Below are 14285 nucleotides of genomic sequence, written 5' to 3'. Positions count from 1 at the left end.
GAATATCCATATTGTTTTCCAAAAAGGATGGACCAGTCAACATTCCCAACAACCATGAATGAGCGTTCCTTTCTCCCCTTATCAGTGCCTTTATGGGTGAACAATATAATTTTCTCCTTTAAAAAAAGACATCTCGGAAAAAAAAAAAAAAGACATCTGGGGGAGGAGGGGTATGGTGCCAACAGCAGGTCAATCTGTACCTGTGAGGTAAGTGCATCAGCATCCTGATGGTGCCTTCAGGCTTCTAGATACTCCAAAATTGCTGCCATGCCTTTGGCCAGACCCCAACAACTTGGGGCCAAGTTTACCAAGAAAGTAAAAGTCCAAAAGTTAGGTATGTGGGAGACACACCCACAAACCATCTCCGGCTCAGCTATATAATTGAAGGCAAGGCCTCTCTGGTTCCTGATCAAATGGCCATGATCCCAGAGACTCAGAAACAAATCTTGGAACCCAGAGGCTTTTGGCAGAAATGCATCCGGTCCCCACAGTAGGTTACTGGTACCAGGCCACCCCAGGTGGGAATAGGCTTTGTGCTTTGGCCTGTTCTCCCTGGTGGCTGAGTGGCCGCCATCCTCCAGAAGCCACTGGACAGTCAGGTTTGGGCCCGCAGTGACGAAACACATGGAGCCTCACGGGATGGGGGTGAAGCCGGCCCTTTCCTACCCGCCCCAATAAGAACCCAAGTCGCCACTCACAAACGGCCTCTCTGGCTCCTATCAAGCTGCTTAACAGCCATGATTGCAAAGACTCAGAAACAAATCTCAGAATCAAGTGGCTTTTGGCAGAAATGCATCCAGTCCCCGCAGTAAGTTACTGGTGCCAGGCCACCCCAGGTGGGAATAGGTTTTGTGCCTTGGCCTGTTTCCCCTGGCAGCTCGGTGGCAACCGTTCTCCAGAGGCCACTGGACAGTCAGGTTTGGACCCACAGTGACAAGACAGACACGTGGGGCCTCACGGGATAGGGATGGATCCGGCCTTTTCCTCCCTGCCCAATGAGATCCCGAGTCACCGCCCACAAACAACCCCTCTGGCTCCTGATCAAGCTGCTGAATGGCCATGATCCCAGAGACTCAGGAACAAATCTCGGAACCTAGCAGGTTTTGGCAGAAATCCCTCCAGATTTAATTGTTAAAATTTCAGAATTCCAAAATCACGCTGCCACCACTGTGACCATGCAACATCATGTTATTCATAACCAGCAACAGAAAACAAATTGTCTATGGTTGCCTTTTCGGCAGATCTGAGTGCTGGGGTCACTGTCACTGTCACTGTCCTCCCGTTGTTCATCAAACAAATCGATTAACAATGGGATTCAATATGCCAAACACAGTAACAAGTCTCACAATGTTACTGGGCCCGCTCGAGTGCTGGGGTAAAGTCCCAAATAAAATGGTGGGTCTGGTGTCAAAATATTGAATATAATCAAAGTAGAGAGAGTAGTGTGGAAATCATCTGCCCCACAGGTAGGGGGGAGGATATGGGATGGGGGGCATACTAGAGTTTTTGGTGGTGGAAAATGGACACTGATGAAGGGACGGGTGTTTCATCATGTATGACTGAGACTTAAACCTGAAAGCTTTATAACTGCAATCACGGAGATTCAAGAAATAAATTTATAGGAAAGAAAAAAAAAAGTAAGGTGGAGTTATGCTCAATTAAATCAGCCTAATCAATGGCTAAATAACTAGCTATACGCCTACATTAAAAAAAAAGACATCTGGAACTTGATGGAAACAAAACCCCAAATTATCTAGGATTCGTATTAATAATCTAACAATTGTTAAATACACAACCCTCGTTACAGAAGAAACTTTTAACATTTTGTAAGTACAAATAATATATTTTATTTCATCCCTGAAAATAAAACCAAAAAATGTCTACATCTAGTAAGAGACTGAACGATTTTTTCAAACTCTGGCAATGTTATACAATTAACTTTAAACATAAATGTACAGAGAAAAAGAATATGGAAAAGCAAACTGTCATGACACAGTATTTTCTTATATTTGTTTTAATAAAGCTACTATATTTGGTAGCATATTATAATAATGAATAACCAAATTTACTTAATTGGATGTGGGTATTATCCCAAGCAGTACTCAGAGGGTTCAGGGGCCAATCCTGGCAATATTCAGTGAACTGGACCAGCAGTTAACTGCAAGGACGCCAGGATCTGTTGTGTGCTTGGGCCCTGTGATGCAGGGACTTATAGGGACCACCCCAGCAGTATGTGGCCTCCAACACTCAGGGTGCCTCCAGGGCTACAGACAATGCTCAGGAGACCAAGTGGTGCTGGGGATCTAACTAGGGTCAGTTGCATGCACGGCATGTGCTTTAACCCCAGTACTATCTCTCTGGCCCTACAATACCAAATTTAAATTCAATATAGTCTAAATCTAGAAGCTAGCTGCACTTGGTCAGTTATTATAGAGAATACACACTATGAACCATATGGTTATTAATATGAGTACCATATGGCAATTAATTTTTCTAAAAGTTAATTTAAATAGGGGGCACTTTGCTCTATGCTACGATTAGCCAAGATTATTAGGCCTTTGTATTATCTACAATAGCTCTTTTTCTGAAAAGATCATCTTTATAATTTAAATTATATTTTTAAATTTTAATAATTTTAAGTGGCTCTTTATATTAAATGAATAATGTATCTGCAATACAACCCATAATTTCATAAAGCAGGGTGTTTCTATGTTAACATTTCCCAAACAATTTAACACAAATATCATTATTACATATGCTAAAGTCCTTAAGTGGCCCAGTCTCACAAATATCTGACTTCCAATCACCTGACAATATAATTAAAGCAAAAAGTACCCAAATATGAAAATCCTGTGCTTTTCTTGATGCCATAGTTAAAGGTTAAACTTTTAACATTCATGTGGAAAATCATGAGAACTTATTTTTAAATTCATCATAAAAATATCTTATTCTTCAGGATTAATATAAGAAAATGTTACATATGAGTTAGCAATTACTATTTCAACGTTATTAATTGTCCCAATGTTTAAATAGGTTATAGACAGTGGCTACTACCCATTTCAAGATTATACCCTTACAAACATTTTTTTTTTAATACAATAGAATACCTCTAGGTATTCTGAAGGATAGTGCAAATGAAGAAGACATTCTTTGGGTCATGATTTAAAAACATTATTCTTAACATCATACTTCCTTTCTCTGCTCATAATCTGAGTAACAAAATATAGTACTGGAAGTAAGCACGTTTTATACTACTATTATTCTAATAGTTACATTGAGAACAAATGACAGATTCAGTAACAACAGTCTGAAAAACCATGGTATGTATTTAAATAAATATTTTATAAAATGAATCCGTGTCTTTCCATGTTTTTCACTTTAGCTTGATCATAACACAAGATTTCTAAAAAGATCACTCACCTGCTTACAACATCAACCATGACATCAACTTCCTTTTAAGAATATAAAGAAGAGCATCAAAGAGACTTGCCTGGAAGTGAACTAATAACTGGAAATTTTTATATACAGCATTAGGGTTTTCTAAAAATCCAGCATACTTCTTGAAAATGTTCAGAGCTTTTATTGTAAAGTATTATTGATCCTAGTTGGTGACTTCAAAACTTCTCTGCCAAAGGACGTTCTTCGAGCTATAGAAGCAGGTGACCTTCACTGCTATCTAACGCTGCCAGATGCATTTATCCTTTTATTTGTGGTTACTGGCACCAGATTCCCACTGGTTCCATTGGTAGTGTTCGCTGCTGAGCCATTTACAACAATATAGTCGACTTTGCTCTCCAGCTTTACCAAGCGTTGTAAAATGTCATCCAAAAGGACAGCAATTGTTCTTTTTAGATCCGCTATTGGGGGATAAAAATAAATCAAAATAAATCATATTAAACACTGATAGCTATGGCTTTATAAATTGAGGAGCAAAAGTGAACAATGAGTTAGTCATCTAGAAAGAAAGCTCTCACACTACAAATAGAAAAGGTTTAATTTTTTTCAATGGCAGAACATACAGCGCTTTTTTTTTTTGAAAGTTAGAAAAAAAGAAAGGCATTCTCCTTTGAGGGAGGAAGTTGATGTAGGACTAAGTTCTTGAGAGAATATTAAACATAAACATGGACAAAAATTCTCATCTTTTAGTGTAAGAAAACTTAAAATCTAGTGAAAAAATTAAATGTTACTCTCACTATAAGGAACTGGTTTACCTGAATTTCTTACACAGCTTGTAAAGAGAGAAGAAAATTAGGCAGGTAAGGTAGAAAGCTGGCTGAACTAAATAAGAAAGTCAATGAAAAGCAGAAATAAGAAACCTGGACCCTCCACTGGTTGAGTATAGGAGAATTCTAGAACCCTGGGCCATGTCAGAAATCTAATTACCGCAACAGACACAGCAACACTGGTTTTGACTTAAATTTCCTCCAGGAAATGATGAGAAGTACTGTATTGTCTAGTATCTTTGGAAGACTCACTGATTTTAGAATTTGCATAGCAACAAGTATGATCCTTTATTCCCTTAGAATTCTCTTTTTCAGGTCCCAAAATGGAACCCAGCACATATTAGGAACTTCATCAATGGCAACTAATATTATTTTTTGCTAATGCTAACCAAAAATGAGAGTCAAGTCCAAATCTGTGAGAACCAGAAGACAAGACATCTAACGATGGATACATTTACTGAAGGTTCCTGACAAGGTATCAGAAAAAGCACAAGCAAAAAAGAATTGGTCAGCATCAACATTTAAAACTTCTGGGCAATCAAAGGACATACAGAATTCAGAAAGTAAAAAAGATAACCTATAGAGGCAGAGGATGCAGCTCAGGGGTGGACCACTTGCCTTGCTTGTGTGAGGAAGCAATAATTCATAAAGAAAACTTAGAGAATGAAAGAAAATACTTGCAAATCATATCTGACAAGGGCTTGATAAAGCATCAACATAATATGTTCATAACAGAAATATGAAAAGAACTAAAGTCACCAACAAAAAGATGAATCTGAGGCTTTAAGTGAGCAAAGGACTCAATATACATTTCTCTAAAGAATACATAAAATTGACAAGTAAGCACATGGAATAAAATGCCCATCATAACAAGACACCACTTCTTTCTACTAGATTGGCTAAAACCAAAGAAAAGGAAAATACTCAAAAAAAGTGAACAGATAAGAAATTTATCCCACGAAGGTTGATTGCTGGTGAGAATATAAGACAGTATAGCCACTTCAGAAAAAGTTTCACAAAGACTAAAATATAACCCAGTAATTCCACATCTAGGTACATATACCCCAAAAGTAAAAAAGCAAGAACTCAAAGAAACAAAGAAAATAAAAGCAGAAAGAAATAAATGGGACTATATCAATTGAAAAAATTTTTTAAAAAAAACCCTCTGTACTACAAGAGAAATGAGGCCTAAAATAAAGATATCCTACTGACTTGGGAGAAAATATTTATATATCATACATAAAACGGCTGCTATTACCCAAGATATCTAAAGCACTCTCAAAGTTCACCACCACCACCACAAAAAAAAAAAAAAATTAATGGGGAGAGATAAAACAGACTTTCATCCCCAAAGAGGATATACAAAAAAAGTGTTCATCATCACTTATTATCAATCAGGGAAATGAAAGCCAAAATAACAAAGTTGTCACACATATCTCAAGACATTGCTCTCCTTACTTTCCGAATATCCTGAACACTACCAGTATGACCCATGTACTTTTCTTCTTGCTCTGGGTTTGTCTTATTTTATTTTTCAAGGTTCTTGAAGTTGATGTTTAGCATCTAAATGGGAGACTTGCTTTTCTGTGATTTACCTACTACCTACTACTCTTAACTTTCCTCTCAGCAACTCTTTAGCTGAGTCCCACAATTTCATACTGTATTTTCATTTTCATTCACTTCCATTTATTTTTAAATTCCTTTAAGACTTTCTGTTGGATTCACAGGTAATTTACAAATGTGTTGTCTAGCATCTAATTATTTGGATATTTTATTTTAAATTTTAAAATATCTAATAATAAGACTATTACCTTTGACAATAACTTCTATTTGACCTGTGTTAACACTTTGTATAGTTTCTTTCAATTATTTTAGATTTGGTAACGTTTTTGACCCATTACATGATCTAGTTTGGTGAATCTTCCATGGTCTTTTTGGTTTTTGTTGGGGAGCCACGCTGAGCAATGCCCAGAGGTTACTCCTGGCTCTGCACTCAGAAATTAACTCTGGAAGTGTTGGGGGAACCATATGAGGTGCCAGGGATCGAACCCAGGTTGGCTGGTCAAAGCAAGCATCCTACCCACTATACTATGTCTCCAGTCCCCCATGGCCTCTTTTTAAAAATGTGCTTTCTGGACAAGGAATGTCAATGGTAGAGCACATAAAACCCTGAGTTTGAGTCCTTTCCCCCAAGTCCCAGCTAAATGTATTCTGTTAATGCTGATGGAACATTTCTACATGTATAACTTAAATACATGTTCCGACCTCCATCAACGATTGAGGATCAGGGACGCTGCCTCGTGTGCCAAGTCATCGAAAATCAGATGGGCCAGACACGTAATATGATTTGGAGAGGACCGGTGGACTCAAGCCATTACAACTGGATTCCACAGGACATCAATAGAACACCTGGCCATCCACCTACAAGATGGTTGGATTTTTTCTTCAAGACCCTGAACAAATGATTTGATGCTCTTCGTGTTCCTGGAATGAGCAGATGCCATTGGGCTACACTAGCATGCAACATGGACGAATGGAGGCATTACTGGCACCCACTCAAGCAAATCGATGAGCAACGGGATGACAACTGATACAAGTGATAAATTAAATAGCTTATATTCTTCACATCTTCTAAATCCTTGAAGATTTCCTGGGAATAGGGTATTTAAGTTCCCAACTATAACTGAAAATGTTTCATTTATTTCTCACACACACGATTATTATTCCTTCTAGGTTAGCTTGAACCTTTAATGATTATGTAATCTACTTCTCTAATCTTGGTCATTTTCTTTGCTCTAGAGTATACTTTATCTGATGTTCATGGACTCTCCCTTGCTTTTCTTCCATGAATGTGTGCATAACAGATTATCTTTTTCCATTCTTTTAGTTGAATTACTTGTAAACAGCATATACTTGGGTCATATTTTTTAATACAGTCTGCCAATATCCTTTAATTGATGTGTGCAGAACTTTATATTTTATGTAATTATTGTGGGCTTTGTGGCTTAGTTTGTCTCAGTGCCTGTCTAGTATAATTTATATAATTGTGATACATTAGAACTGAACTATACCATTTCAGAACTATCTCCTGAGATAGCTCAAAGCACTGAAGCATTGTCTAAGTGCCTGTGTAGTATATTTTCAGTGATTGTGCCACATTAGGACTGAAATATACCATTTTAGAGCTATCTCCTGAGATAGTCCGTAGTGCTGGAGCGCTGGCTTTACATGCAAGATCCCTGGATTTTTCCCTCGAGTACCACCAGGTTCCTTGTGTACCACTGGATGTGGCCTCAAAACCAAAAAAGTAATCTGCCACTTCATTTTTGTTTAGTTTGATTTTCACCCACCACTTTCCTTTCCTGATTTCCAGTGGGCTACTTGAATATTTTTAAGATTCTTATTTAAAATTCGCCTTTAGTATTTTTGAATATATCTCTTATATAGTCATAGTGGTTATTCTAAGAATTGGATCATTTTCATAACTTATCACAGTCATTTTGCCCACTGAACCAACAGATTTTCTTATACTGAATTTGTATTTTATTGTATAAGTTTCCAAAAGTTATTTGATTGCATTTTTAGGGTTTTTGATGCACATGTTGTTTGTAAATAACGACAGTTTGGCTTTTCTGGTCTGAATACATTTAATTTCTAATTTTTCCCTAAATAGTATGACCTGAACTTCCAATACTGTGATGAATAACAGTGGTGAAAGTCAAGGCCATTGTCTTGTGCTTGATCTTAGAGGAAATGCTTTCAGGTTTTTGATCGAGTATGATGATAGCTGTAAGTTAACTGCATATGGCCTTTACAATATTAAGGTAAGTTCCTTCTATCCCCATTTTGTTGAGTGTTTTACTCATGAACGGATGATGAATCTTGTCAAATGCTTTCTCTGAATTCATTGCTACAATCATGAAAAATCATGATTCTTTCCTACTGTTGAAGCAATGCATCACTTTAATTGATTTGCATGTATTAAACCATCCTTGCATCCCTGGAATAAATCTCACTTGATCATGGTGCATGATCCTTCTAATGTATTGCTGAATTCAGTTTACTAAGATTTTGTTGACGATTTTTACACCTATGTTAAATCAGGGACACTGATAGTTTACAGCAATGTCTCTGCTTTTGGTATCAGAGTAATGCTGACCTCATGGAAACAACAATAGGAAGGAAATCAACCTCCCGAAGAGTTACCTTCAGTCTTAGGCCTGCAACAACTCTTGGATGTCATGGAAAACTTTGGGGGACCTTGGAAGCAAGAGGCAGAGTTTCCCTTTCCCTAAGAAATCTGCATCTGGGAACTGAGCTTCCCACATCCCCCAGCAGCAGCATCGGTGAGCATGGGCAGTGCTCCTGTGGGAGATTGTCCAAGTTGTCTACATAGCCGTGTAGGGCTCCTCCCTTCCAGACTGGAGGGTTGATATCCTTGGGCATGAGAGCTGGGCTGGGTGATACTGAGCTTCTAAAGGTTTGACAGCTGCCAGAGGCCCAGACACAATAACTGTGGACATGGGTAGGAGGAGCAGTCATCTGCAGGACACAGCCTGCTGCTTCCACAGAGCTTCTGCCCAGGTCTTCAGGACCTCATATAAGCTCATTTTGGTTTCCCTAGAGGGTGGACCAGGTTGGTATCTAGAGTTGAGGGTGGATGGAGGCCACCCCATGAAACAACAACCGCAGAGGAGCTATCTTCTCACCACATAAGCCACTATCTCCAAGTCCATAAATCTCCCTCTGAAATTTTTGTCTGGAAAATCCTAACACACCATCCCTTTAGCCTACTGCAGCTATAATACATTGTCTGGTACTACTTCCTCTACACATGAAACTGTGTTAAATAATATTTTGCTTCAGTGTCCATAGCTTTTTGTGAGAAAGCTTACAAAGGAGACCTATGGAGACCATTATCTAACTTATATTGCTCTTCTTTTTTTTTTAAATCAAGAACCCTTAAAAAAATTTTTAAGTCAATTACCGTGAATTACAAAGTTACAAAGATATTTATGATTGAGTCTCAGGCATCTATTGTTCCAACACCAATCCCTTCACCAGTGCCCATTATGCCCATTACCCTCCACCAATGTCCCCAGTTTCCCTCCCACCCCCCAGCCTGCCTCTGTGGCAGAAACTTTTCCCCCCCTGCATTGTCCTAATGTTTCCTTCCCTGTTGACTCTTATACCTGCTCCAGTGTCAAGCTTCCTACTGAAGACCAGGTCTCCTGATCTATGTTTCTTTAGCCATCCCCCATGAAGTTTCTTTATATTCCACATGAAAGATATCATTCTGAGTCTATTCCTCTTCCTCTGAATGGTTTCACTTAACATGATACTCTCCAGATCCATCCTCATTGCAGCAAATTGCATGACTTTATCTTTTCCTAAGGCTGAGTATTATTCCATTGTGTATGTGGACCATAGTTTCTTAATCCACTCATCTGTTCATGGGCAGTTGTTCTCATATTTTGGCTACAGTATATTGTGCTACAATGAACATAGGAGTGCAGATGACTTTTCTCATGTGTGCTTTGGGGTATATGAGGTATATTTGCAGGAGTAGAATTTCTAGGTCATATGGAAGCTCAATTTCTAGTTTTTAGAGGAATATCCACTGTCTTCCAAAAAAGGCTGGACCAGTCAACATTCCCACTATCAGTGAATTGAGGGCTCCCTTTTTCCATGTCCTTGCCAACTGGTGGTTGTTCTTTTTGATGAGTGCCCATCTCTGTGGTGTGAGGTGGCATCTCATTTGATTTGGTATGCTCCTCCTTTCTTCCAGTATATGTGGAGGCTCCTTCTTATATTATTTCCTGTGTTCAAAAAGCTTTATTTATCCTCTTAAGAGTCCATGTGCTGAAGAATAAAACATTATTTTCCTTCATTTGAAAATGTCTTTGACTTCCCCTCATTCCTAAAGGATACATTAGCACTGGATGCTGAAGAGAGTTCAACATCATCCTTTTCTTTCAGCACCAGAAAACTGGTCATTTCTTATTGCCTTCATGGTTTATAATAAGAAACTAATGTCACTTGAATCCCTTTTCTGTGTAAGATGCCATTCTTCTAGTTGCCTTTATATTCTTTACGTTTTCAGAAGTTTAACTTTATGTTCTGAATAAGCGGTTCTTAGCCTACATGGGATTCAGTCAACTTCTTGAATCTGAACCTTGATCTCTAGCCAAATTTGTGAAGTTTGGAGCATTATTTCCTTGAGTACTTTTGCAGTTCTGCCCTCATTCTCCTTTCTTTTCAAATTTCCCATGACACAAACATTAAAACTTCTGTTATTGTCCCATGGATCCCTAAAGCAATGTTCAATTTTTTTCCAATCTATTTTCTATTGTTTAGAATGCTAATTTGCACTGCTCTATCTTCCACTTTACTGATTTTTTCCTCTGTCCTCATTATTCTGCACAGAACTTCAATTTCAATTAGAATATTTTTCAGCATGAAAATTTCCATTTGTTGTTTTTCTTTAAAAGTTCTATTTATATTCTGAGATTTTCTAATTTTCACTTGCTTTATGTTATGGCTCATTGAGGCATCTTTAATCATTACTGCTTTAAAAGCTTTTTCAGATATTTCTAACATCTGTCAATGACTTGTCTTTTTTTTTTTTTCACTAAGAATTTCACAAGTTCTTGATATGGCCAGTGATTTTTTGTTTTGTTTTGTTTTTTGGCTCACACCCGGCAATGCTTAGGGGTTACTCCTGGTTCAGCACTCAGAAATTACTCCTCGAGGTGTTCAGGGGACCAGATGGGATGTCAGGAATCAAATCCGGGTCAGCCTCGTGCAAGGCAAACGCCCTACCTGCTGTGCTATCACTCCAGCCCCAATGGCCAGTGATTTACAATTGAAATCTAGATATCTGAACACTGGAAGATGAAATTTTATTAAAACTTTTTTCTGGAGTGAACTTTGCACACACAGTCTGGCAGGCAGGAGTATCACCATGTTATTAGCAGGTGGCAACAGAAATCTATACTCCCCACTCAGATTTCACTGTCACTGAGAGTGTTGAGTCCTCATCCCTGCTTCACTGACATGGGAGTTCCCAGTGCCATACATTTGGACACAGATGTAGGGATGGTTTCTTTGCCATTTGACAATAGTTAACAACCTGAATCTAAGGGAACAGAACTGGGCGCCTCATTTCTGCCAGGTGGGATGAAAATCTCACTCCCTCTGTGGTCTCCACTGGTACCAAGGAGATGTAGGTGGGTGGACAAAGAGTGTGGCAGCATTGATCCCTCAGTATCATTTTGAAAAGTTAAAGTCAAGACTGCCACTTGACTTCTGAACTTCTGACCATATGGGAAGTTTCTGGTCACATTACTTTCTGTGGTTGGAGGAGAAGGTTATTGTCTAAAAGTCTTGCTAGGCTGCCTCTCTCTTGACTAGCAAAAGCAGATTCTTTTTAAAAATCCATTTTGTAAACTTGATTAAAGCAATTTAATCCTCAGTTTTTAAAGGACATTTTTGAAAATGAGAAAAAAACAACACTTTTGGAACTTAATTTTCAGAACAGCAATAGTAATAATATATTAGTTTCCAATCTTCAAAACATGTTTGTGCAGTCCATTAAAAAAAAAATTCTTCGTCATACTGGTAGATAGTAAAACCAAAACTCTTCAAAAGAAAGAGTCACGGTGCAATGGCTCTGGGAACGAAGTGTATACTTTGCATACCGGCTGCCCAGGTGCAACTGCCCTCATGTCCCCTAAGCACCACCAGGAACAATCCCACCCCCACCACAGCAACAACTGAAACTAGCCCCACAAAACATAAGCATGGCCCCAAACAAAACCACACACACAAAAAACACATGCACATACAAAAAGCAAAGGGGGGTGGGGGGACAGAAAACCCGAAGGAGGCAAGACTAATGTCACAGCATGGAAACCCAGTGTATAAAATTGTGCATCAACTTTCAATTTGAGGCTCTAAGCAAATATCCCCAATTCACTACTACAGGCAAACCCCAGAGCCCAAAAGAGAATTCTATTTGGGAAGAAAAAAAATATTATTACAGAGAAGACTAAAAGTGTTGAAAAACAAAACTTAGAACAGTATTGGAAGTATTTATAATTTAAAGAGAAAGCACAGGGGCCAGAGCAATAGTACAGCAGGTAGGGCATTTGTCCTGCACATGGTCGACCCGGGTTCGATCCCCAGCATCCCATATAGCCCCCTGAGCACTGCCAGGAGTGATTCCTAAGTGCCAACACTAACCCCTGAGCATCGCTGGGTGTGACCCAAAAAGCCAAAATGAATAAATAAATAAATAAATAAATAAAATTAAAAAATAAAGAGAAAGCACAAATTCTGAAAATTTCACAGAGCAATCTCACAAAAATTTCACACAGAATTACTCTCTCTACAGTCTCTGCAATAGCAGTAATTCCTTGTATTCTAACTTTTAAAAAAAATAGCTTGGGGCTGGAGCAATGGTACAGCATTTGCCTTGCATGGGGTCAACCCGGGTTGATTCCCAGCATCCCATATGGTTGCCTGAGCACTGCCAGGAGTAATTCCTGAGTGCAGAGCCAGGAGTAACCCCTGTACATCGCCGGGTGTAACTCAAAAAGAAAAAACAATAGCTTATGCTGCTTTACCAACTGGGGAAAAAGAGATTAAATAGTTCAGTGAGAAAGTCATTCCATAAATATATTTGAGTTATTTATTTTGTATAGAAATAAGGCAAATAACTAGGAGGCATGGGGGCACACTGTGTGCGAGATTTACTGCTCTGAACTTGGGGATCACTCCTGGCCATGTGCAACGAGCACCTTACCTGCAGACCAAGTCAAGCAAATGGATTTTGGGCACAAGTGAACAGCTGCCTCAGGGGTGGGGCTGAGTCATACAGTTCGGGAGTTTCAGGAGACATGACCAGTCCTAACTCCTGGCCCTTCCAGTGGGAGACTGAGGTGCATCCAGCAGGAGGGTGGTAGCACCCACTCTCCCGGCTACCCCTTCTCCTCCCCAGCTCTCCTACTGACATCACCTTGCCAAGTCAGGGACTGAGTACCACAGTAAAAATCAAGAAAGCAAGCTTACTTCCTACTGAGCCTATCCCTCTCTCCTAGCCTCTCATTCAGATTTCAGAACATCAGGAGGCCTGGACCCACCTCCGCAAGAGACAGGAATTGCTTCTCTATGCTATCAGAAAGATCTAGTCCAAAGAAACAGACGCCGATAATTTATTATAAAGATTATGTGACTGGCCATATTCCCAGGTAGTCTCTAACTGCTTAAAAGTCTTTGCAAGGCAAGTCTTGATTATTCAAGGTGAGCCCCAGAGACTATCACTGTCACTGTCACTGTCCTCCTGTTGTTCATCAATTTGCTTGAGCGGGCCCAGTAACATTGTGAGACTTGTTACTGTGTTTGACATATTGAATACGTCACAGGTAGCTTGCCAGGCTTTGCCATGTGAGCGAGATACTCTCGGTAGCTTGCTGGGCTCTCCGAGAGGGATGAAGGAATTGAACTCGGGTCGACCATGTCGGCTGCATGCAAGGCAAACACCCTGCCCACTGTGCTGTCACTCCAGCCCTATATCTAATGTTTTATAATCACAAGCTGACTAGGACTGTGACTCTAGATAGTGTGTGCTAATTAAAGTACTCAGACTGCACTAGCGTGTCAGACAGGCCAACACGTTACTAGAGAGATGGGGTATTTCAGCTGCTCTTGCAGAAAAAAGGGCTGGAGACAGTGCAGCCTGGTGGCAAGCTAGCTGCTTCAGGGAGTGTCCTGTCCACACAATGGGACAGAGGGAGAACGAAAAGAAACAATGGGAGGGAAAAACCCAATAAATACATTAGGGGAAATGTCCTGCAACTAACAGGTACATAGCAGGACTTAAAGTATCCACAGGGTTCCCAGTGCGTGGATAAAATCAATCCATAGTAAGTTATGTAAAAAGAAATTTGAGGACCCAGAGAGAGAGTACAATGGGTAAGGTGCTCGCCTTCCAAGTGGCTGACCCTGGTTCTATCCCTAGAAATACATATGATCCCTCAGCATCAAAGAAGTGATCCCTGA

General features: G+C 39.5%; 1 protein-coding gene across 1 annotated transcript in view; it reads right to left on the bottom strand.

Annotated features, from left to right (window-relative positions):
• Positions 1 to 3323: 3323 nt before the first annotated feature.
• Positions 3324 to 14285, bottom strand: part of CCDC126 (coiled-coil domain containing 126) — a 35403-nt gene continuing 24441 nt past the window's right edge. The window contains exon 3 of the mRNA XM_056118628.1: positions 3324 to 3857. Coding sequence (XP_055974603.1) covers positions 3673 to 3857 — 185 coding nt within the window. The 3' untranslated portion in view covers positions 3324 to 3672. The remainder of the gene's footprint in view (positions 3858 to 14285) is intronic.

This window comes from Sorex fumeus, unplaced genomic scaffold, assembly GCF_029834395.1.
Source record: "Sorex fumeus unplaced genomic scaffold, SorFum_2.1 ptg000037l, whole genome shotgun sequence".
Lineage (NCBI taxonomy): Eukaryota > Metazoa > Chordata > Mammalia > Eulipotyphla > Soricidae > Sorex > Sorex fumeus.
This window is presented reverse-complemented; position numbering and strand designations above follow the sequence as displayed.